The sequence below is a fragment of the Cynara cardunculus genome (assembly GCF_001531365.2).
Source record: "Cynara cardunculus var. scolymus isolate 2C chromosome LG 12, CcrdV1, whole genome shotgun sequence".
Taxonomy (NCBI): domain Eukaryota; kingdom Viridiplantae; phylum Streptophyta; class Magnoliopsida; order Asterales; family Asteraceae; genus Cynara; species Cynara cardunculus.
In genome coordinates, this window is record NC_037539.1 from 9,863,300 (window position 1) to 9,889,009 (window position 25,710).

At 35.5% G+C, this 25,710-nt stretch overlaps 2 protein-coding genes across 5 annotated transcripts; both read left to right on the plus strand.

Annotated features, from left to right (window-relative positions):
* Positions 1 to 1,098: 1,098 nt before the first annotated feature.
* LOC112522500 (dol-P-Man:Man(7)GlcNAc(2)-PP-Dol alpha-1,6-mannosyltransferase) lies at positions 1,099 to 18,805 on the plus strand. Of its 4 annotated transcripts, none has more exons than XM_025131669.1 (21): positions 1,100 to 1,201; positions 1,310 to 1,395; positions 2,539 to 2,580; positions 2,727 to 2,772; positions 3,922 to 4,008; positions 4,158 to 4,213; positions 7,591 to 7,708; positions 8,338 to 8,396; positions 10,062 to 10,133; positions 10,245 to 10,308; positions 10,424 to 10,527; positions 11,289 to 11,360; positions 12,093 to 12,179; positions 12,268 to 12,335; positions 15,147 to 15,215; positions 15,298 to 15,380; positions 16,163 to 16,262; positions 16,725 to 16,790; positions 17,950 to 18,043; positions 18,137 to 18,247; positions 18,530 to 18,805. In XM_025131669.1, exons 1-20 carry the CDS (start codon positions 1,159 to 1,161, stop codon positions 18,215 to 18,217), a joined length of 1,497 nt encoding a protein of 498 aa, XP_024987437.1. In that variant the 5' UTR covers positions 1,100 to 1,158; the 3' UTR covers positions 18,218 to 18,247; positions 18,530 to 18,805. The 4 variants fall into 4 exon arrangements, with proteins under 4 accessions (XP_024987440.1, XP_024987437.1, XP_024987438.1 ...); XM_025131670.1 differs by lacking the exon at positions 18,530 to 18,805 and adding an exon at positions 18,321 to 18,482 and having other exon boundaries at positions 18,137 to 18,237; XM_025131671.1 differs by lacking the exon at positions 18,530 to 18,805 and having other exon boundaries at positions 1,119 to 1,201; positions 2,523 to 2,580; positions 18,137 to 18,482.
* Positions 18,806 to 19,634: 829 nt separating this feature from the next.
* Positions 19,635 to 25,367, plus strand: LOC112522987 (pentatricopeptide repeat-containing protein At1g02150). The gene is made up of 2 exons (XM_025132371.1): positions 19,635 to 20,202; positions 23,929 to 25,367. The coding sequence occupies exons 1-2, from the start codon at positions 19,777 to 19,779 to the stop codon at positions 25,153 to 25,155; spliced, it is 1,653 nt and encodes a 550-aa protein (XP_024988139.1). The 5' UTR covers positions 19,635 to 19,776; the 3' UTR covers positions 25,156 to 25,367.
* Positions 25,368 to 25,710: the final 343 nt, after the last annotated feature.

Consider the following 25,710-nt stretch of genomic DNA (forward strand, 5'->3'; position numbering starts at 1 on the left):
TAACTTGTTAAAATAAAAATGTATTTTTTAAACATGTTTTAATTGATATACGATTATGTATATTAATTTGATAAATGTTTAAAATGAAACATTTAAAAGTAAATGACGTAAAGTAAATTAATTAACTAATTATAGGGGTATAAAATGTAAATTTAAAATTATAATTTTAAAAAGGGTGAGTGAATGTGATGGAGTGAGTGTATGTGAGGAGAGAAGGGGGTGAAAAAGTGATATAAATGGTATCTTGGTCATTTAGTATTTTAAGACTTTAAGACTTTTGTTAAATTTGCTTTATAAGATAGTATAGATACAAGTTACATTATTACCTCTTCTTTTAATGTTTTCAAGATACTTTTGATACCTTTCATTCATGCCTTCACCGTCTCATACCTCTATGTCTCTTCCCATCTCTAAGGTGAGATTGAAACTGATATTTACCATGAGTTATTAAAAGTTCTTCTATTCATTTTCCATTTAATTGCTCTAGAACTCTCGGCCTCACTCTCGATCTCTTGATTCTTCGCTCTTGGTGTAAAACGAACACATGTGTGGAGTCGTTTAAATATGTTGAATTTTAAATATATTGGATTTTAAACTGTCATACAATTTTTTCATTGATAAATTGTAATTGGAACCATAACTCTTATTTATTCAAATTATATTAATATGTAAAGACCAAATATAACTCACATCTTTGTTAAATCTTCGCTGGTGAAACTTTAAAATCATAGAGAGATGTTAATTTATGGGGGTGTTTGTGATTGCTTATAAAAACTGTTTTTTAACTTATTTCAATCTGACACCGATAATAAATTGTTTTCTGGTGTTTAGATAAGAAAAAAAACTGCTTATACCAGTGACAAACCAATAATAAGCTGTTTTTGATAAGTTAATTTTTCATGACTTATCAAAAACTGTTTATTACCAATTTATAATTTTAACCCTATTTTATTTATCTCCAATTTAATATCACATATAAGTTAATAATAACTTAAAAAAAAAAATCACTTGTTTTAAATAAGCAATCCCAAACAACGTGTATCAAACAGCTCGTAAGTTATTTTATAATATCAAAATCATATCGTAGAGATTGAAGATGGCATAAACCTTAGCAAACCCCCCACCCCAGTCCCAACTGCAGTAGCATCATCTGATACAATGGCTCCTTCTCGCCGATCTTCAAATTTCATGCCGATTTACGGTTAATAATTCTTCAATTTTCCATTCTTTTTGCATTTAGTACGTTCATCAGTGTTTGTGCTTTTTTATCGTGGCCAATTAGTGAGATTTGAAGTTTTGAGTGATTTAGGTTATGACGTGCTTCTCGGGTCGATTGCTGCGGTTTACGTGTTTATGGCACCATTTACGAAAGTTGAAGAAAGCTTCAATATTCAGGTACGTTTAAGATTTCATCTGGATTTTACTCGATGAAAATAGTTCCCAACTTGGATATTTAAATGATTAAATCTGTTGTAAATTCAAAAGAAAAATTAACAGTAACAAACCGTCAAACAAGAATCTTTTAGTTGCATAGGAATTATGTTGCTTTTTAATTCCAATTCGGATACGAATTCTGCCTTTAGAAAATTGTTGCTTACTACATGAAGATTTTAACAAGCAGCGGAAGCAGAATAATGTTGGTGCTGAATTTCCAAGAGGGTCAAAATATTTTGTGTGAAAAGAGACCCAAACGTAGCTCTGTCTTTTTCCCAGAATAGTGGGAGTATGGCAATCTATGTACTTGACATGAAAGAAAGATAATGCATATGGAAATTGACATGTCAAAGGGGAAATCTTTTCGTCTTAGAAGTTGATATAATTACTTTTCAAGTTTCATGATGATTTGAAGTAATGATAGCAAGTATGTTCTTAAATTGTTGAAACCATTTGAAATAAGTTTCAAGTTTAGAAGTCCGAGATTTGATGAACAAAAGCTACCTCCACACCACTTTTGAACCATGGGAGTGAAAGGTAATAGTGATAGTTTAATTTTGTTTAGATCAAATTTAAATCAAATATTCACTGCATTGAGAGGGGGTAGATCAGGTACTCTCTGATGCCTATATCTGTAATGGTAACCTTGAAATTTTTTTAGTTTTTTTCCTTTATCCATCATTAACGTTGAACCTTTCGAGTTAGTCAATGTCTTTGTCATTCGATTATATTGTTGTAGATCCTTCCTAGGGAGTATTTATATATTGAAACAAGTAAGTTACAGCACTAGATCAATACATCATCTTAATATTTTCTATTTCATTTAACAGTGTCCTATTTGTTTCATTAGGGTCTTAGTGCTATCAGATGAAGTTTCATTAAAGTAACTTGTTCTCCATACTGCACCTTGTGTTGTTATCTTGCATTGGAACTTTGACTATGGTCTTCTTGTCATTCAGTTCTTCTGAACTCATAAGCTTCCTTTTGTGGTGATGATTTCCTTCCTACTATGTTAATAATTTTTGAAGGAATTCCACCGTATTCAGCATCCTAACCTGTGATTTCGAATTGAACTGATAATTTTTTAGCATCTGGTTTACTCAGGCTTTGCACGATATCTTGTATCATCGGCATCACATAGAAAATGTAAGTACTGGTCTTTTTCTACTTGTTTCAGCGGTCCAGAATAGGTTAAGTATATCTTAATGTCATGAGGTACTTTGTTTACCTTCCGGAGTTAAAGGTACATTATAAGTCTCTAATGGTTTTGTCAAATGGTGGCTACATGACAGTATGACCATTTGGAGTTTCCTGGGGTTGTTCCTCGCACCTTTATTGGTAAGCTCTTTTACTTTAAGATTTGTAGTATTTTGCTTCTCCTATACTATAGGATATTCTCATAAAGTTTGGGTTTCTTGCTACAGTTGGCATCAATTTAGGTGATACGGGGTCATAATAAATAGGGGTTTCTTTGAGTGGCAGCAAGAATTCTTGCTATTTTCTTGAGTAGCTATTTTATCTAAATTTCAACCAACTATCTAATATATGTCTGTAACTTTGCCCTCATGAAATTATAAGTTTTATCATTACTCTCAACCACATGACACTTCATAATGGCATCACTTATCGGGAAAAAGGTATTTGCTAAGTGATTTGATCTTCGCGAAAAGAGTTCAACATAATTGAAAGTGTAGGGTCACCATTCCTGGTAGCAGAGGGCTGTAATACCTGCTGATTGAGTAGGGTCTTACCTTTGTCAAAGCCATTTTGCATGTCCTTTCAGCCTTTGGGTTCTTCAAATTTATTTATTTGTCATGGATGCTACGTTAACTTTCAGATCCCAATCAGCTTGTGTACATGATCACCTCAATTTGGTGTGATTCAGAACTATACATTGGAAAATAAAGAAAAATTACTGACTTGCTAGTTGCTATTGGTAATTAGAAAATTGCAAATTCACTACCACTATAGGTTAACAAATAATAAGTATAAAAAGTTATATTTAGAGCAGAAATCGATTTTTGCTTACTTGTGCATTGAAAGACTGTTTTCAGAACCACAAGGGTTGTGGCTTAGTGGTTGAGGCCATGGAGGATGTGGTGGAATATCCCATCTGCCCAGGTTCGGTTCCAGGCGTACACAACAATTGTGGCCACTGAGTTTACCCGAGCTGATTTCTTGCAGTCACAATTTGCTGGGATTAGTCCAGGCATAGCCTGGGACATCCTTCAAAAAAAAAAAAGACTGTGTTCAGCTGAGCCTTGTGACTTTTGGCATATACTAAAGTTGCTCATGTTTGCCTTTGAAGATGTGAATCTTCTGCAGGCAAGAATGTACTCTTTCATCAAACTGTTTTGCCGATGTGATTTGTGTATTCAGAGATCAGAACTGCCAGATGCTCTTTCTTTATGTGGCAGACTTTCATATAATATAGAACATCGTTTGGAAAACTGAAACTGTTCTTCATCCCATGTTATTTCTTGACAGGTGCGTTGCTAGTATCCATTTTAGCATCTCCAATGGTCGTAGCTATCAATTTGCTGCATTTGTCAAAGATTTATAGTCTTATAGCAGGTTAGTTCATCACACCTAATTGGAATTGTTTATAAGGGATACACTTGAATTCGTTAAGAGCATACTTTATATTTTAGCGTTAGTAGTGTTAACTTCACTTGTCCAATACAAAGTTCTTTCTCTGAAATTGTTTGTATTGTTCCGTCCAGTACGTTTGGCTCTAGGATTCTTCATCTTGGCAACTCTTCGATTTTTACGTGTTCAGGTATTAATGTTTTTCTTTTTATTCTTCAAAAGTCCTTTGGCAGATTAAATCATCCATTCTTCTATCTCTTATCTTATTAGGGTGTTTGGTTATAGAAGGAAACGTTTGGGTAATGATAAGAGACTACATATGAGGAAGAAAAGATGCCTAGAAAGGACAAGTTACATGAAAATTTAGAGAGATGATATATATTCCCAAAAAGATCAATAAAACATAGCGGGCACACCATATTGTTAATTGTTTTTCAGTTACAATTTCCAAAATCTTCTTTCTTATGTTAACACATTCTACCAAGCCTTAGAATGCTTTCTTATCATGCTCGTACTAGGGAGAACAGAAAAAGGTCTACTTTACAACTAACCCCTGATCCAACAATTATTGTTGCAGCCACCTCCTCATAATACTGGAGGTGGATCTGACCCCAATTCCAATTGTTAACCCATGACTCTGGCAATTGAAGCTGCCCAATCTTATCATTAGTTGTAGATTCAATGGAAGGAAATCATATAACTTAGATGTTGCTCTTGTAGGTATAATTTGGTTGAGTTGCATCTTCAATGGAATTAATTTTTGTTCTTACCTTCTCCTGCGAGCAATTATAATAGGATCTCATATCCCCCAAAAAGTAGTTTTTTTTTTTTTTTTATTAACCTGGATATCCAACCCGCTATGCGAGCCGACTAATCCCAGGGCGACCACCTGCTTTGCAGATAGCCCGGAGTCACCGCATTTGAATCTCCGTGGCCACAAGGGGATTTTTATTCCTCATTGGATTTGAACCTGGGACCTCCTGGTATTTTTGACCTTTGGAGCCAAAAAGTAGTTCTTTACGATATGTGAAGTAGCAATAGGTAATAAACGGTGCACACCGCACAGGTTGTCATAATACCTGGTCACTGGGATGAGAGGTGTCAGTTCTTATTGTTCTCCAGATGCTCAGATTTAGCCAAAGACATTCTGATCCCATGCTACTGTTCTACGGTAGAATAATTTACATTTTTCATTACGTATTGTCTCTCGAGGGAAAAAAGTTGCTTATTTATGCACTCAGAAAGAACACAAGGTTTGCATGACTCTGAGTTCTTCCCGTAACAATGCTCTTCCTTGAATTCAGTGTCATTGTTGGAGGAAAGAGATGGATGTTTAACTTCCTCCAATGTTTACCTTAAACGATAAAACCTGCAGTATTGGGCCTTGATTTGATTAGATTGATAGATAGGCTTGGATAAGGTGCAAGCCTAGAAGAATCCTTTGATTCCACAATTGTAATCACAACAAATGTGTCTGCGCCAATAATCATGTAAGTCCGTAAAGAGTATGGGCTTGTTCACCGAAAGAGAACCTTTTGTATCCTCACGAAATAGTGTAACACCCTAGTTTCTTTATTAGATAAATCTCAATATTTCAGCCTTAAATGCAAATATTTATGAATAATTCAAGTACTCCAGCAGCTGTTACAACTAGTGAAACATCTTAATTATAAGACCAAGCAAACTAGTGATGAGTTGTTAAGGCTATAAGTGTGTTGGCAAGTCTAGTGAGCATGACTAAGCAAGCTAGTGATTTGTTGTTAAGGCTAGAAGTGTGTTGGCAAGTCTAGTAAGCATGACTAAGCAAGCTAGTGATGAGTTGTTAAAGGCTAGAAGTGTGTTGGCAAGTCTAGTAAGCATGACTAAGCAAGCTAGTGATGAGTTGTTAAGGCTAGAAGTGTGTTGGCAAGTCTAGTAAGTATGAATAGACAAGCTAGTGATGAGTTGTTTAGGCTAGAAAATATGAGTTGGCAAGACTATTGATTACAAGACAAGTCTAGGAAGCATGACAAGGAGTACTAGAAGCATGAGTTGTATAGATTCTGTTATCCTTAGAGATGAGTTGTCAAGATTCTCTTATCTTTATTGATGAGGTGTCAAACTCTCATAAGAGTACGATCTTGAGAGCAAAAAAGAACAAGTAGTTAATGCAATGAATTTATCTATAAATAGGGATTTAAGGGTCGCTATTTATGCATACCAAAAATAAGAAATCTCTCTATATATACATAATTAAGCTTGAAGAAAGGAATCAAAGGAAAAAGTAGGCAAATCAAGGTGAGTACTTAAGTGTTTTGTGAGATACATGCATGCTATATATAAAAGTAATTTATGCATTACAAGTTATGTTGGCATGCTTTGTTTTACATGAAAATATTGATACACATACATATTCAAGATATGCATGATGACATGTTCTTATACAAGTATACACACAAGACATAAAAATCATTTACATGTTATCATATGTGTTACACAAGGCATGGAATTTTTTACATGTTATGTTTAACCATAATATCCAACGTACGGGATATTACAAGAAGGGACATATTGCAAACGGACCTTAGAGGGCAGCCCTTTTATGGACGCGGGGGTTAGCAAACCTGAAGACAAGTATGGTATACGTGCTTGTGACAAGTGAGATCTCAAAAGAATGTTTTATGCATGATAAAGAATAGTACTTTATGAATGCTTATGCATGAAAATAAAGAATATTTTTATGCATGATCAAGAGCTTTAATGAACTATCATTCACAAAATATCATGAAAATTTCTCATTCATGAAACCATAAATACTCACTAAGCTTATAGCTTATATATCTCATGTATGTATCTCAGGAAAGAAGTAAGGAGGATTTGCATAAAGTAATATGGTTTTAGTTGAAAAGCAAGTTTTGTTGTAATACAAGCTATGATTACGTTTCCACTAAGTAATTTCTTTATGATGTAATTTCAAGATATGTTATAAATAAAGCTAAATTTCAAGTTCAGATTCTAGATTTAATAGTTTTATCATGTAAAGTAACGGCACCCAATATATAAGGACGTGGGGCGTTACAAATAGACACCAGACAAGTTCGTAGAGATTATCTTATGGAGTTATCTATAAACTCCCTTGTAGGAATCTATACATAAATAATCACTACATGCCACTCCTGATGGTGAAAGATGTTAAATGGAATTAATATCCTCATCTTGTTGTAGTGGCAGGTTATGTGTTAGCACTGACTTATAGGAAGCTTAAGGATGATGACTTTCAAATTTAAGGTTCGTGAATACATGAGCTAGTTTTATTCTGTTTGTGGACTATGAATGGCTACCTAGCACTGACTTATAGGAAGCTTAAGGACGATGACTTTCAAATTTAAGGTTCTTGAATACATGAGCTAGGTTAATTCTGTTTGTGGACTATGAATGGCTACCTAGATTAATTTATTATCCTGCTAGTAGACAATAATTGCCTGCCTAAAGTACGACCTGCCTAGATGATATGCAGGTAGCTTTTTCTATGTGTACATATTTGTTTGACATGGAAGTTGATGTAAAATTATTATTATCTTTGAGCAGATCAGAAATAAGTTTGGCCTGCAAGTTGAAGCTTTCTTTATGATACTGGTAGCAATTCAGTTTCATATGCTGTTCTACTGCACACGCCCTCTTCCTAATATACTGGCATTGGGTTTAGGTGAATAAACTTGACCCTCTATGGCATGAATAGATACCTTTTTGCATATGCTGTTCTAAGCTTTGGGGATTTTTATTTTTTCAATTATGCATATGATCTATTTTTCTTTATGCTATCAAAATCTGAAAATTGAAGAAGTGTTCAAGGAAACTTATGTGTATGGAGTGAAACGGAAGTGGCCATGCCTAAGCTGAAATATCTGTTCCAAGTTGTAGGATTATTGAGACTCAAAAGGCTTAGAAAGACTTTGGGAATATTGCACTACATTAATAAGTTCAATTCATATGGGATTGGAAACATAGAGGTAAGTGTGATTATTTATAATCAAAACCAATTGAACAGAAATTTTGGGAAACAGTGTTCCACTTGTCATAATGGTTCAGGCTATAATGCAATGATATGATGTTTTAAGAGACCTGGATGGTGGCCTAGATGCTTTTGTAGCGCTATTATGTTTGCTGCTTTTATGTGAACCACATGAACACTGGCTTATGGGCATATGCTCATCAAATCTATACCTTTTTTCTTCCTCATATTTTGGATCCTCAATCTCTATAGTTTTTTTCTTCAAATATTTGGTCCATATTTTATCATATAATTCTAACAAGCATTTTTTCTTGACTATGTAGTAAATTTATCATATGGCTACTGGTTGAAGGGGAGCTTTTATGCCACATTAAGATGCCTGGTATGCTCTTCAAAACTGTAATAATTTGTATTATCGAATTTCAAAGTTTGGTTCTGTCAGATTGTACTGCTGGTCTTTTTGAAAGATGGGCTGTTTATGGACACATTTTCAGACTACAAGTTTGATAGTCTGTATAACAGCATATTGAATTTTCAGTTATTAGCATTCTTACCTTGTTGATAAGATACGCTGTTTCTGACACAAGAAAAGCTACAACCTAGTATAAATTTGGTATACCGTTGAGAAACTGAGGTGAGCAAAGTGGCTGTTAACTGATTACTTAATGAACATATCATTTATGATAAGTAAAAAATACCTTGTTCTTCTCGAGCATGCTATTCTTCACATAAAATTCTAAGAGGCGGCAATGCACGATTCGGCTTTATACTAAGAGTGGGATCCCAGTTAAGACTCTTTAATGCCCCTTTGGGTCAGTTTTGTTATCGTAAAACTGTGGAGTGAGCAAACAACTAAACAATGTCACTCCTCACATGCTATGAAGATAATTTCGAAATTTATTAGCAGAGCCGATAAGCTTTGCTGGCATACAAAGAAGGATCATCTTGACTCTAGGCTACATGGTGCATATACCTTGCCAGTGTAGTTTCTGCATATTCTACTTCGTATTTGGTGAAATCCAGTAAAATTTTAATATCTTATTGTAGAAGGATTTTATAACACACTGTTCTATGTCTGGGTGCTATGCTTCCTGTGTCTTATGTAAAACACATTTTTCACTGTCATGAATGAAGTTCTCAGAATGAAAGAAATATTTTTCCTGGCAAGCCGAACTGACACAATAACAACGATAAGCCTTTTAACTAACTAGTTGCAAGAAAAACTGAAGTTATTGAATTTGTAGTTGATATGAAGTGAAAACAAAAGAATAACAAGGTGCGCTGCTGACCAAGTGGAGAATAACTGTGAAACGATGATTTGTTTATATATGAACAACAGAAAATTCCTGATGTTCCTTAAGCATGATTTTGAGAGCACCAAAATTGGCAATATGACCTGGTGGAGGGGAAGGGTAATAAATTCAAATTAGATTATTATAATCGGCTTGTCACCATTCAACTTCATGTACTGACCAGGAGTTGGTTTCTTTGTTGTTCTGGAAGCAAAGGCTAGTTCAGAATATTCTACAATACTTTCAGTTTTGTAATTACATATTACACTAGACCCTGTTATCTATTGAATTAGGATTATAACTTTTTTGCATTTAGGATTATATCTAGAAGCTAAATGAGCTGGACATGAACTAGTTGGCAATTATGATAAGAATTTAAAGAAGCTGATACTGTTATAAGATTTAGAGAAAGGGCCACTTCTTATTTCTTGTTTACCAACTGAGGTTCATGAATTACATTTACATAGCCGATTACAAATATTTTTGGAGCTTATACTTTGCAAAAGCAAGTACTATTGGTCCCTAATGAAGTCCTATAAGATAGTTGTGTGCTACCACCTTGGTTGTTCATTTTATATGGTCTTTCATCAAGAAGCTTCTAGTTTGTGCTTAGGCCTTAAAGCTTGATAAAATGATAGGGGTGATGATTACTTGTAATTATTTCTAACAGTATATTAAATTGTGACAAGTTTGTGTAACATTTCTTTCTCTACATCTCTGTTTCTCTCTCTCATCATTTCTTATGTGAAGTTCAGATTTTTGCTACCATTGTCTTTAGATGTGATATGCTGCTGCTCCTTTGTCCTCTTGGCCTGGAACTTTTGCTGGTATGTCTTCTTATTGTCATTGAATTGTTTGTCCTCCCTTATCAGTATCTCACATGTGTATGTTTCTTGACATGTTTTTACCTTACTGTTAATTTTGTTTATCAATCGTAGACAAAATCAATTTCCTTGTGGGAAGCCATAAAATGCTGTGCTGGAGCTGCACTATTCAGCATAGGTCTGTATTACAAATCCAGATATATTTTTAGTTTCATCCATAAGGCCAAGCAATAAACGATGCGATTTCAATTAATATAATAGATCATATCTTCATCTACATTCTTCTTTTACAGGTCTTACTATCATAGTTGATTCAATAATGTGGCAGAAACTGGTATGGCCTGAATTTGAAGTCTTTTGGTTTAACTCTGTCTTGAATCGGAGTTCAGAGTGGGGTGTATCCTTTGTTTCAGGAATAATTAATTACTTGGATGACTTTTCAGTGTATATTTGTATGTGTTCCATTTCTCTTTGTATCATACTCCCGCATGCAAGCACAACAGTTTCGTCTTTTTCCCAAAATAAATGCATCATATTTGTTTTAGTAACTTCTATACAACTGAAATGACCTATTTACCCTCATACTTCAATCACTACAAAGATATTAAATGTGATGTACATGTTGGTATTTTGAAAATTTTAATCCTATGGAAGAGCCAGCCAATTTGATGTTCTTCCCTTTGATGGATGCATACAAGTCAAGTGCAAACTTCACTTGTATGGGCACTTCAAGAACTTACCTAGCAGTCATGCACCATTCTTAACATTTGCAGATTGTCATTTTTTGTGCCTTTATTTAAGAGAGTAATTTAGCCTATTAATTATCATCTTTGTTATTTGTGTGTGCGGGTTTTTGGGGGGGGGGGGGTGAATCATATTCTTCTACCGTACTTCATTAAGTGAAAAGGTTCTTGGACATCAGAGTTCCTTCTATTTTACTTCTTTTTTTCTTGCACAATTTTCTTTTCAAAGCAAGAAATCTGCTTCAAATGCTGGTTATTCCCCTGTTTCCTCTGCTGTTTTCTTTGTTTTGGCATGTTTTTTATGGCACTTGGACTTCCCCAGGTTAGATTTCTTCCTAAAGAGGTTTTTTATTAAGAAATTTTTGTGGAGCTTCTTATATATTAATGTACCTTTTCCATAACATATGTTGCCTAGACGCATCCATTTTACTGGTACTTTACTTCTGCTTTGCCTCGCTCGTTGCTGGTTGCATATCCTCTCTTTATGGTAAGTTTGGTAATTGATTAGGAAATAGAGCAGGATTTTTGGTTTATATTTACATGGGTTCTCTTCTCCTCCTCCTCCTCTCTCTCTCTCTCTCTCTCTCTCTCTCTACACACACACATCTATAGGTTGATTCCTTTAATGCTGTAGATGCTTCATAAAATCATTGCCTTCGTAATTGTTCACATTGTTTCTAGCACCAATTGATTTTTTACTATGTAAGAGATATAATCCTTACTGAAGCAGGACCTCTATAGCATGCTGGCTGTGCATACCAATTGTTGTCATTGGGGACCAGGGTGTATTTTTAGCTTGTCATGACGATCCTAAGGATCGATGTACTTGCTGAAACTGGTTGTAAGCTTATCTGAGAAGTATCTAAAACAAAAAGATTCACACAAACCAAATTTGAAGAGATCTGTTGGAATTTTGAAGTTGTGCTATTGCACATAATGTAGTGTTTTTGTCAAGATTTTGGGCCTTGGCAGACGATGTGCTAATAAATTACATTACTTTAAGTTGGCAGTTCTTTTTATTTGCGGCTTGATTGTATCAGTAGAAGGTAGTTTCGTGGACTATTGAGAGCTGCCAAATGCCAAATGGGACAAACAAAGCAATTGCTGGGAAACTTGGTTGATAAAATTCATTTGGAACTTATCATGCATTACTGCTATCCAACTTCATATACCATTATATACTGCTACTTGTTGACTTAAAATGACTTGATTGTTGCAGCTTGGGGTTATACTTGATAGAAGAATTGCGTTCTACGTCCTTCCAGTTCTCTCATTTGTTGTACTTTACTCCAAGCTTCCTCACAAGGTATCTTATATATACATTAAATCTCTGTGGTTAACTTGATGAATGCTTCTTAGGGACATACTCATCTCCACATTTAACAATTTTTCAGGAGCTCCGATTCATAATCAGTTCTGTTCCAATCTTCAATTTATCAGCAGCAGTTGCAGCTAGTCGCATGTATGTGGCTTCTCTCTATGTTAATCAGTATCTAGGATCTCTACATTAAGGGCACATTTTATTTCTCTAGCCTTATACATAATGATCTAGGGGGCCATCATTGATTCATAATATAATACTGTTGTAATGTTTATTTGTTACTCCCGACTTCACTTTGCATCCATCTGCTACATTTGTGAAAACCAAAACTTTTAATATAGTCCCTATAGATGGACTAAATACTGGAGGCGGTAGATTGCATAAGGTGATGCAAAGTATATGTGTAAGGTTATATGGGTGTTGGAGTTGAGAAGGATCTAAACAATGGAAGATTAGTATGACAAATATGACTAGGAACGGAAGGTGCTAAGGCACATAAGTTTGGAAGCAGGGTGCTTCTATTTTTGTTGAATTCCCATATTAGGTGCTTTGGGGGTGCAGTTCTTCAGGATGCGGTGGGGTGTGCAGTAACACTGCAGTAACCATGTCCTTGAATTATTGACCATTTGAAATATGAGTACCTTTATGTTTTCTAGTATCATGGCCAAAGTGAACACAAGGATATACAAAGATGGGGATAGAGGAGGAAATTTGGTTTTCTTTTACCAAAATAAGATGAAAATTTACGATTTCAAAAATTAGAAACATAGGCTAAAATCCAAAATGACTTAATTTTTCAAGTGTGAAAGACGAGAAGCAAGACGGCGTAACAAGTTACCTTTTCTGACAGTTTGGGCTAACATGGACTCGCTAACTGAAAGTAACATCATGATCCAGTGATCTTTAGCCTGATGGTATTAGTGGATATCAACTCTTTGGTTGTGAGCTCAAGTCTTCTTTTATATGAGAAAAGTAACAACATGAACTTAGGTTTTAGTGTGTATTTATCTTACATAATGGATGCATAAATGATGAAATAATATTGTTTGTATACTAATTGATTTTTAGTTTTGTATTTATAGACACATGTATAAGCCCACCTTCATACCTTTAAGTTTTTGAATCGCTGAATATCGGTCTAGGTATCGTATATACTCTTATAAGCCTCTTGAAACCATTTTCTTGTTATTTTTTCATTATTTATCTTTCTTATCAAATAATATGAATATGAATATGTTCATTCATGGATTTACTGATTTTCTTAATCACATTTGGTAGCTTTGGTGTCAACTCGCTTTTGTTGCACCATATAAGCTCACGGAAACGAAAAGAAACAAGATAAGAAAGAAGGAATATAAACAAGAGAAAGTACGAGAGTTCTTACTTGTATTTAATCCTTGAGAGATACAAACTTGGATGGTTTGACCAAATAAGGCCTCTCTTATTTATAGGCAACCATCTTCCTAATAGATGGTGGTGATCAATACAATCCGACAGAATTGTAACCGGCGGATTGAGCTGATCTCCACCGTCTACTAGAGAAGTGGTTGCCTATACTTCTTGTTTTTCTTGTCATGCATTCATATATGTATTTGATCTCTAATACTAGGTTCTGTTCTTGTGCAATAACACCTTAAGGTAGCATTCGGTACGCAAACATGATGGACAAGACATAATTTGACAAGACAAGAGGGTAGGACTGGACAGGATTGGAAGGGATAGGACTGGACAAAACAAGTGTATGTCTATTGTTTGGTACGACTAGGACTCGACATGACGGAATTAGACAAGTTGCCCCCAAAAGTTATTTGATGATTTTATGTCATACAATAGTTATAATTAACACAAATAAAGTAAATAATTTAATTTATAAACATTTTTACACAATTTTCTTATACATAAATACATACATATATAATGCTATATAATAGTTCCAAATCTGAGTGAAAAATTTGATATAATCGATGGTAATTTGAAAAAATTCGATTCGTACAAAGAAGAAATTATGTTTTATTCGGTTTGGAAGATCATTATCAATTGGCGAAGGTGGTGGTGGTCAATGGTACTAATGGTGGTGGTGGTGGAAGGTGGTCGTCAGTGGCCGACGGTGGTTGTGGAGGACATGGAGATGGTAGATAGTGGTAGTGGTAGCGGGTGGTGGTGGACAGTGGTGGTGTTAGCCGATCGTGGTGGTTATGGTGGAGGTGCGGTGGCCCATGGTGGTAATTGTGGTTGTCGGTGGCCGACGGTGGTTGTGGAGGTAATGGAAGAGGTTGTTGTAATAGAGGAGGTGGAGGTGGCCAATGGTGGTAGTGATGGTGGCGATGGACGGTGGTGGCCGGTGGCCGACAGTGGTTGTGGAGGTGGCGGTGGACGATGGTGGTCTGTGGTTGTAAAGGTGGTGGAGGAGGTTGTTGTAGTGGAGGAGGTGGTTAAGGTGACCGACGGTGGCTACTGTTGGTGGCAGCTGCCTCAACTAGCGGTGGTGACCACTAAAACAAATACCATATTAAGGTTATATATCAAACTAGGGTTAACTAGTAATATTTTAGTTTCTGTCTTATTTTTGTCCCATCTTGTTCCACCTATTTTGGTGGAACAAGAAAAAGCCTTTTTTGTCCCACCTTGTCCCAGTTCTTGTCCCTATCCCATGTCACACCAAACATGGGATAGTGAGTTCTTGTCGTGTCCCAACTCCCATGTTGCACCAAACGTGGGACAGCGAGTTTTGTCCCGTCTTGTCCTGTCCCATCCGTGTACCAAACACAGCCTAAAGGTTTAACAAATGACGACAAACTGCTCTTGTATTCTCTTTCTTTCTTTCTTCTCTTTTTGTTTCATTTCCTTTTAGAATGTTGCTGACATTGCAAGACCTTTTTGAAGTGGTTCTTAATTTTTATTAGATCAAGTCATCAATGTTTCTGGAGGTCCTAATACCATCTTTTTCTACAGTTACAACAATAGAAAGAAGAGTTTCTGGAATCTGCTTTATGTAGTTCTTCTGGGTTCACTTGTGATCAGGTTGAAAGATGATACTTTTGATTTCTCTATTGAAAATGCAGAGTTGTTTCCCATCTCAATATTCATATTATAATTTGTGTAGTTTAGGATGCACTGCCGTCACTTTCATGGCGTCATATGAGAACTACCCTAGTGGCTATGCTCTAAAGTCTTTGCACAGAGTAGGTAATCTCTCTCTCTCTCTAAGCAGACAGCTAACATATATAAATGTCTTAAAGTGGCTACAAGTTGCAGTCTTTTATTAAATTTGGTGCTTGTTTTCAACACAATTGCAACCCATTGAAACCATGAATTCCTTCACCAGGATGGACAATGTTATTGTGCAAAGTTGAAACTTGTTCCATATAGTATCAGCGATATCTGTGAGGCGAATGAGTTTTGCATAAGAAATTCTAGATTGTAATTCATGGTGTTGTTCAGCTAGCATCTATCAGTTATCTTCTGTTATGGTGAGAATAGATGTACTCTACTACTATGTAGTTTACAGCCAAAGATTACAGTTTTGAAATAAAAAATCCCTAGTGATTCTAAACTAAAAATAATTGTAGATTTGTTGATGTGTTATCTAATTCTATGGATTACATATTTACCATTTACATCAATTTATATGTATAACACCTTACTGAACCATGAAGAAACATGCATTGCCTTCAACTAATTTACATTTGATTCATCTGTCTGGATAACATCCAAATACCAGTCAATCTTTAAATCATTGTTAAACTAAGGCTTTATGCTGTTCTTTCTCTTTGTTACATTTGATATATGCTATGGCATTTTAAATATTTATTGCATAGAACTATTTAAAAATCTTCGTCCATGCCAAAATGACAAAAAACACAGCCAGCAGACTGTGGGTTCTGTCTTTGTGAGCATTTGTCATATGCATATGTAGTAAAATTAGAAAATCAGATCTTAAATAACCATTACGTGAAATTATCTGATAGGCCATACGGAAAACACTACCAGTGAATCGTGGGTTCATATTGATACCTTCTCAGCGATGAACGGAATTTCCCGGTTTTGTCAGAGTGACAACCAATGGAGGTATGTTTGATACTGATCACAATGGCTTTTATTTTTCTCAATGCAATAAAGTTACTTATTAGTTTCACTGAGTTAGAACTTAAATGCAACAATGTACACTCTATATGGCCTTTCTTTTACCATGGTTATAATTGGTGTAATTAATTAGTGTAGCAAATGTAAATTAGACACGTGGCAAGCATCAAACCCCCCCCCCCCCCCCCCTAACACACACAATAAAAACACAAAATCTAAAGTTTGTTCCTTCACTAGTTCTACTTATTACATCATCTCCAAATGCAAATATAAACATGCAAGCCTATAGAGATATATCCTAACACACACACACATATATGTATATATGTGCATTTGTGTGTATGTAGTGATATTTGGGGTATCTCTCACTTGCTTCTTAAAATTTGTTGATAATTTATCTAAACAGAACTAATCGGGTCATTAATCAGATTATGTTTACTGATTCAGGTACTCTAAAGAGGAAGGCATACCATTGGAAGAACTTTGGCATCGAAACTTTACCTATCTTTTGAAGTGAGTGATCAATTATTATTCTACTACTACTTTCTGAAGAATGTGATGCATGCTAAATGGTGTTTCTTCTCATTCTTCTTTACGAACCTCATGACCATTTGCTTACTATAAAATTTAAACCCACATATTCCATACACTTGCAACTTTGATCATATATCTACATCATCAGACTTAATTGTTTTTTAGGAGAATAACCTTCTGACAGATTTTTTAAATGCATGACCTTCAGACAAATTTTGAGGCATTCATCTGTTAGATGGATGTGTTCTTAAATCTGTCTGACATGAATGCATTTAAAAAAATGTCACAAGTCTATTCTTCTATATAACCCATTAATTTTGTGTAACACAACATAGTAGTGTGGATTCCTTAGGGGCCTTTTACCAAACGTTTACTAGGTAAGTGCTTACAGGCAAGAGACATCACCCTTACTTACCTTATTGTGTAACATTCTTAGCCATAAAAATGGATTGTTGGTAAATGTCTTAAACCCGGTAAGCGCTTATTGGGTAAGAGCCTTTTCCCTCACTTAGGGGCTGTTTACTAAGCACTTACCTTGGTAAGCGCTTATCGGTTCAATTACCTTACCGGGTGAAGATAATAAGGACCGAAAATCTTACTTGGTAAGAGGTAAGACAAGGATTGAGAGTCTTGCCCGTTAAGTGATGGTGATTACTCTTGCCCTGTAAGTGTTTGTCGGGTTATAAAAGCTTATCATCAATCCATTTTGATGGCATGAAATGTTACCACATACGGTAAGTGAGAGTAGTGACTCTTGTTGGTAAGCGCTTACCCAGTAAGCGTTTGGTAAAGGGCCCCTAACTGGGTAAACTCCTGGTCCTTGCTATGCCTCTTATCGGGTAAGATTCTCGGTCTTTGTGATGATCAATCGGTAAGTGATATCGGTAAGTGTTTAGTAAATAGCCTCTAGTCTATCACATGAACTTTGCAATAATTTCAATTCCAGCTGTTCCATGCCAATTGCAACATCTCATTGCATTGAAAAAACGAGTTAAAATCACCGATTTGTCCATTGTTGTCACTACAAATTACTGATCATTTATTTCGGTCTACAAGATTGCCAAATTTGATCATTATTAAATGGAATTTTTTACTAACCCATGTTTCCATTTCGGAAATCTCTAAATCTCTCTCATAGTGAACACTCGAGCGTCAAGGGATTCAAGTGCTTGTTTCAGGTAGACGGGTTTTCCAGGATCCGTCTTTGGGTTGGTTTCCCACCAATTTCAATGGTATGAATATGCGACATCAATTTTCACACGTTTTTTTACTTTCCGGAATATGTTTACGAAACGTGCCGGGTTAATTTACGTATTTTTCGGCAGGTAAAAGAGCCCAAAGTCTACATACTTGGGAATATTAAAAACACAGATATCATACAAAGAAGTTGGCCAGGTTGCTCATGATTTCCTCCACCCAAAGAAATGTAACTTTGTGTAAGATTTTGTAAATCAATCATTTGGTCTCCTAACTTATTAAACCTCATGCATTTTACATGTGGATTTCTAGGGTTTTGAGTTCCATAATTCTGTTGTCGAAAGCTGCAAAATCGATCATCGAGGGTTGTTTTTATTCGCATTTTTTTGAGATTTTAATGTGTTATTTAGAATCTTTTAATTTGCTTATGTTAAATAAGTTTTTTGGATTAGAGATCATGCATTTTTATTCACTTTAGTTGAATCTTATATTTGGATATTTGTCTGATATATAATTACTAGTTGATCGGCCCTAGGCGTGGAAGACGAAGCTTTATTGTTCCTGGAGGTTTATGATCGGGCCAACAAGGGACGTAACACTTAAACGCTCATAACATTTGCTATTGATCTCCATTTTGAGCTCACTATATCCGATCTTTTTAGGCCCAAAAACGTTGTTTAAACATGTTTTTTTAGACATATTTGTGTTTCTTGTTATATTTTTGAGACCTGTATTTACTCGCTTAAGGTGTAATCTAGATGGTCCATTGATCAATATAGAAATTTTAATTTTCATCCAGATTTTAATCCGAGTTCGAGCCTAGAGCTTGGTATTTGTTGAATCAACGAGCCTTCGGAAGGGATTCTTTTTAGGTATTCTCAAAATCAACTGGATTAATTTTCGGTTCGGTTAAGCTGAAACAATCTTCATGGCTCATGGAGCCATGGGTATGGTTCTCATGGTCATTTTGAAAGAAAAATAGAGAAATATAATGTCAATTACTACATGTTATGTGATTGAATATTTTGAAGATTATTTGATTGTCTTCAAACTCTAAAACAAGGAGATTCTATTTAAGGACTTGTAACAGAGTTTTTTTTATTGTATATAAATGTTATATACTGAAAAATTATAATAAAATAATGATAGATAATCTAACAATTCAGATGAATTTTAGGTTTTTCTGTATAAATATTATTATCAGTTGTATTTTATTTATTGAATATAAACGTTATATACTAAAGAATTATAATAAAATATCAGTGGATCATTTAAAGATGCACAAAAGCCCAAGTTCGAATACTCATCTGAATTTAAAAAAATGGTTTATGTACCCAATTCAATTCAGTGGGATCTTTGTGGGCGTAGAAAGCATGACCCTAGGCCCATGACAACTTTTAACTGAAAGCTCGATTAAGCCAAAAAAAAACCCAAAATAATCCTTCTGTAAAAGATTGATCGAACCTTCTTTCAACCTCAAAACCCGACCCGTAAAATCTTGACTTGAAAACAGGCCGATCGTCTTAAAAAACCAAAAGTATGGGAACTAATCTGAAAGCTTATAAACTTGAAGGGGTGTGGAAAGAATTCATTCGAAACAAAAGGACTAACTTTGACTAATTGTTCAAAATTACTCACAGGGATCAAAAGTTCAAAACACATACTCACACACACTCGCAAACCCACTCTTATCTTGGTTGCCACGACTTCTTCAAGATTTTGAAGCATCTCCTAAAACCCTAAACTGACCCAACAAATTTTTGAAAAAATGTTGCTCCACCCAACAATTTCCCAATCTCCACCACACCCACAATCCATTTCTCTATCATCATCTTCATCTTCATCATCTCTCTTTAATTCTCTCAATTTCCCATATGGGTTTCGGAGTTCACCCCTCAAAAAATCCCAATTTAATCCGTTCATCATCAAAAACCACTCTTCTTCTTCTTCCTCTTCATCATCTTCATTTTCGAAAGTGTACAGCTATGGCACTGTAGACTATGAGAAAAAGCCTGGAACGACGGTCGCTTGGAAAGCTATTTATAAGAGGATTTCAGTGATGGGTGATCCTGAAAAGGGAGCCACCGATGTGTTGAATCAATGGGAGAATGAAGGCAAAAAAGTTACCAAATGGGAGCTTTGTAGAATTGTGAAAGAAATGAGAAAGTATGGTCGTCACAAGCTTGCTCTGGAGGTATGTGTCGATTCAAAAATATACACTGTGAATATGTGTTTCATTGTTAATTTATCATGGATTTCTTGAATTTGCTTTTGATGACATTTTAATTTGGATTTTTGGGGGTTGAATCGTTGTTATGAAAGCTTGAATTGACTGAAATTTGATGCTTGTTTTGGTGTTCTTGATTGTCTCAACATTGAATTGGTACTATCTTGTTTTGAAGTAGGTCCAAGTTTGCTTTCTGTGAGTCAAAAATGGGTTGTTTTTTAAGGTTCAAAATTAATGAAATGGTGTTGTTTCAAGTAAAACATTTCATAACTATATTGAACTTCTAAAAGTGAAATTGTTCAAAATAGCCATATTTGAAATCCCCAATTCACTTTATAGCTGTTTTTCTACATAATTGATTGAAATTACCAAAATTTCGGAAGTAACACTTTAGCAAGTTGTGAAACCCACCTTCTATGAATATAACAATTAGCAATTTCGCAAGTTGCTAAGGTGCTACTTGCGAAATACTGGCATGGAAGTGCCGGTTTAAGTTGCATAAAATGGCACTTGCATGTCAACATTTCACTAGTAGCAATTTAGCAACATGCTAAAAGTAGATTTCGCAAGATGCTAAAGTGCTATTTGCGAAATTTGTGCTATTTTGATCAATTGAGTAAGCGAGTGAAACAGTTGTGGAAGGCTTTAGGGTTTTGAATGACACAGATAGTTTAGTGATGGCCGCACGTGATAATGCCACATTAGATAGAACAGAAGATCCCGGAGTTCTCTTTCTAAGTATATATGGTCTAGCTAGTTATCACTTCTCCCCCTATAGTTATAGGTTATAGTCCGAATACTCATAAGGTTTGGTCAAAAGTCTGAATTCAATATTCAAGTGGGCTCTTCCTCTTCAAGATTCTCACTTTCTTTTTTGTCGGGAGCACTCAAATTTTTCCGGACTCGATCAATAGCCTGTGGATTGGGCATATTCTTAAGGCATTTCGTTGCACTTAAATCACCCTCGTKAAGAGGCGCACTCTTATTTCGAAAAGCTAAGCCCATTCCTCCCTCAGAGCTGATGATTTACTTATTTTATTCCACCTATTTTGGCAATCAAGTCTTGTCCTAGTCTAATGTCACGCCAAACGTGGGACACCCTATACTTTCCCTTCTTGTTTTAGAGATTGGATAAAGAGTCTGGTGTTATTCTTTGCTTTATCGTAAGTTGTCAAAGAAGTATTTAAAGTTGTACCTAAAACTAAAAAATCCATCAATGTACTTGTAGCATGATCACCATAAAAAAAGTAGGCATGACTATAAACAGATTAAGAGAAATTAAAGTATAGCAAAAGAAAATATAAACATTCTAATGATTTAATCAAACTAATTTCATTGTTTGTCATCCTTGTCACCATCGCTAATGACAAATTTGACTTCTAAGTCTGTTCGTTAAGTGAAAAGGTTCAAAGAAATAGAATGTTGATAATTGGTATCTAGCATGCAGACATCATAAAAGCTTGGGTACGACACTCTTAACTCATTGTGCTTCATGGGTATCAACTAGAAATCGGTGGCCAATTTGGCAATATATTTTAGTAAATAAGTCTTTCTGTTTTTTGTTGTTTTAGAAATCATAGCAGCATAAGAAAGTTAAGAAACATGGAGATGTAATGCTTGTGGCATGTTTGTCTAACAATCTAGAAATAATCAAACATTTATAATATATATACATATATATATATGTATATATGAGTGAGGTTCGGAGGAAAACCCCCCAAAAAATGAAAGACAGAGGACCACCTTAATAGCCATTCATCTGTACGGCATGCACATGCATATGCAAGTAATCGAAATAGTTTCCTGGTTTCTATGCATGTGTGCTTGCTAAGAAATTTATCTCAGGACTGCAATTCGCTATTGCACCGCTATTGACTTTCCAGATTGGAGGTTTGACAGGTTATAGACATTCTGTGTCACAAAGATTGTCGTAGTATCTTTCCATGTAAACCCTAATTCCTTTGTCGAGGCTTTCTATTTCTACACAAATATTGAAATCCTGTTAATGGATGTGATTCTAAACATGCATATAAGTAACATACAAACCGTAATTTATGCATTCTTGTACCATAAAATACGATCACCACCAAATAGGAGAACTCTTTCCTAGTAACGCATGCCTATATTTGGTTGTTTTTTCATTGAGCCTTGTATGGAATAAGCTACATGTGTAGATTAAGTTAAATTGTTGCTTGTTTGTTGTGCTGAATAAACTGACCAAATGATGTAAATGACCAATTTACCCTTACCGTTTGTTTTTTGTTCTTTTTCAATCAAACTCATCTCTTTGTATTATGTATTATGTGATTCAACAACTCAATTTTCCACTGGTAAAGAACAATCCAATCAGTCCCACAATCCACTCTCTTTAGGCAGTAAACCCCCAAAAACGAGAAGAAAGCAGAGCTAGTTTCTTCAAAATTCAACCTATTAGCTAAACACAAAGAGTACAAAAACTGGACTTCCGATTGCAAGATTTACCACCCATTTCAGGGAAATCTTGGAATTTGTCTTAACTATGATCTAGTTGAGCCAAGTCAGCAAACGATAGAAAAGCTTTCAAGGTTGTAAGCACTTAGCAAGATCTCTTAACAGTATAGATTTCCCACCAGCGCACGTTCCATCGTATATATGTATACAAATGGATATACAAATTTTACTTCGTTACTTTGTTTTGTAACGATCTACCATTGCTTGTGGTTGTTTTTAAGAAAGAAAGACCCTTTATATTATCAAGTTTGAACACCATCTTAGAACTGATTTTGAAATTTTGATTTTTGGTTGTGTCGATAAGGTGATATTAGGGGCTCATATGGGTTGGGTTGGGCAGTTTGAGGTCATTTGAACAACCCAAACCAACTACTTCGGTTTGGAAAATTGTGACCCATTCAACCCTCTTTAAATTTATAACTCAACCCACCTCATTACATGTCGGTTTGGGTTGGGCGGTTTGACACGTACCTAACCCATAACTGACCCCATAGTCGTTAAAAGAGGCTCGTAAGGCTCAAGGTCTTGGGATTTTTTCAAGGCGAGGCTTAGCGTATTCGCGAGGCTCACTAAGGCACTGCGCCTTGGCTAAGGCTCCTTGTGGGCCTAGGTGCACCTCATAAAGAGTTACTAAATACCTAGTTAAACCCTAAGATTAAATAAGTTTTCTCATCTTCTCATCTCCTAGATTTCTTAAACAAAGTGTTATTGAATAGATGAAATAAGTCAAACCCTAATATTGAATACTAAGTCCTTAGAACTTCATGCCTCCTTCTCTATAAATACCCAGACCTTAAAACTTCTCCTTCACGGCTGACGCTTTAAACCCTTCTGACTCTATCGAAGTATTGTTGGTTGCTGCATTGGAGACTTATTGTGTCACTTGTGTGTAACTGTGTGTGTGTATATATATATATTGACAAGATGCGCCTCGCATTCCTAAGACCCGCGCCTCACGCCTAGTCCCCGGGACCCCGTTGCACCTAAGTGCGTCTTGAGCCTTTAACAACTTTGACTGACCCTACTCTCATTGGTTTGTACAATATATAAACCATCTAAACCTTGGGTTAGATTGGTTGGGCTAGTCGGTCTATTTTTCTGGTTCGTTTGGGCCAGTTTGACTTTTTGGTCGGTATTTTGTGCACCACTAGGTGATATGAACACCATCATGGGATTGTTGATGAAAATTTTTCTTACCTGCAGATCTACAACTGGATGAGTAACCGACCAGAAAGGTTTAGAATATCCTCGAGTGATGCTGCAATTCAACTAGATCTAGTTTCCAAAGTAGACGGTATTTCAGGTGCCGAAGATTACTTCCAAAACTTGCCGGATAATTTGATGGACAAACGAATATACGGGGCCCTCTTGAATGCTTACGTACGTGCTAGAATGGTAGAAAAGGCTGAAACTTTATTAGTCGAAATGAAAAAGAAAGACTATACTAGCCACGCACTTCCGTTTAATGTGATGATGACTCTTTATATGAACCTTAAAGATCAAGAAAAAGTGGAAGCCATAGTTTCGGAGATGATGAAAAAGAACATAGATTTAGATTTATATTCGTATAATATCTGGATATCTTCTCGTGGGTCTCAAGGATCTACCGAAAAGATGGAAGAAGTGTTTGAAAAACTGAAGCTTGATCCGTCGATTAATCCAAATTGGACTACTTATAGCACCATGGCTACTTTATATATCAAGAATCAAGAATTTGAGAAGGCCGAAGATTGTCTTAGAAAGATAGAAAGCCTAATCACGGGGCGTGATCGAATTCCTTATCATTATCTTCTAAGTCACTATGGTAGTATCGGAAAGAAAATAGAAGTTCAACGGATTTGGGAGACTTACAAAACAATCTTTCCGTATATACCAAATTTGGGTTATCATGCTGTGATCTCTTCGTTCATCAGGATGGACGATATCGAAGAAGCCGAGATTCTTTATGAAGAATGGGTCGCGATGAAATCATCATATGACCCCAGAATCGGAAATCTTTTATTAGGTTGGTACGTTAGAAAAGGGTTTACAGAAAAAGCCGAATCTTTTCTCAAAGAAATGTTGGAAGTTGGAAAACCGAACTCGAGCACATGGGAGATTGTTGCTGAAGGTCATATTAAAGAAAGTCGGGTTTCTGATGCCTTGTCGTGCTTCCAAAAAGCGCTATCCAATGAAGGATCGAGCTTCTGGCGACCGAAACCCGTCAATATTTCGGCTGTTCACAACATCTGTGAACAAGAAAACGACAAAAAAAGCAAGGAGGCTTTGTTTGAGGTTCTGAGACAAGCTGGTGTTCTTGAAGACAATGTTTATATGTCGCTTTTACCCTTTTCCAATGGATCAAACCCGAAAATAATTAAAGAAAGCGAGGTTGATGATGATGACGGAACTACTGATATGATCCTAAACGAACTGCAGGCTAGCGTTTAAGGACCGATCAACGATCGTAATCGGGGTTCTGTAGCCCTCAAGATCTCTTGAGGAAATTTTCTTGCCATAATTTGGTGGTGTTGAAGATTAATGCAGATTTTAACAATGGCCAAAGAGGGTAGAAGTGTTTTCCTGTTATGTAGTACAAGATTTTGCAGAGTTTTTATGATAAAGTTTGTTAATTTTAGCAAAGTTATCAACTGTTATTTGGTTCTTTTAGGCTTATTCTCTTTTTAGGTTTACCCAAACCAAACAAATCTGGTATATCCTGTTTTATATATATATATATATATATATATATATATATATATATATATATATATATATATAGACTTGGGATCATATGAGACCAAGATTTTTTTGTGAGACCCGTAAGACTAATTCTCAACCCTTGGATTAGATCTACAATCTCAATATTCATAATCACAAAATTGACACGAGATTTCTCAATAATTACAAAATTGTCACTGTGCAATTTTAGACCATTAGATCGTTAGCTTATAAAGTTGATCAATGAATATAAATTGGTCTCACGGGTCTCACGTGAACCCAACC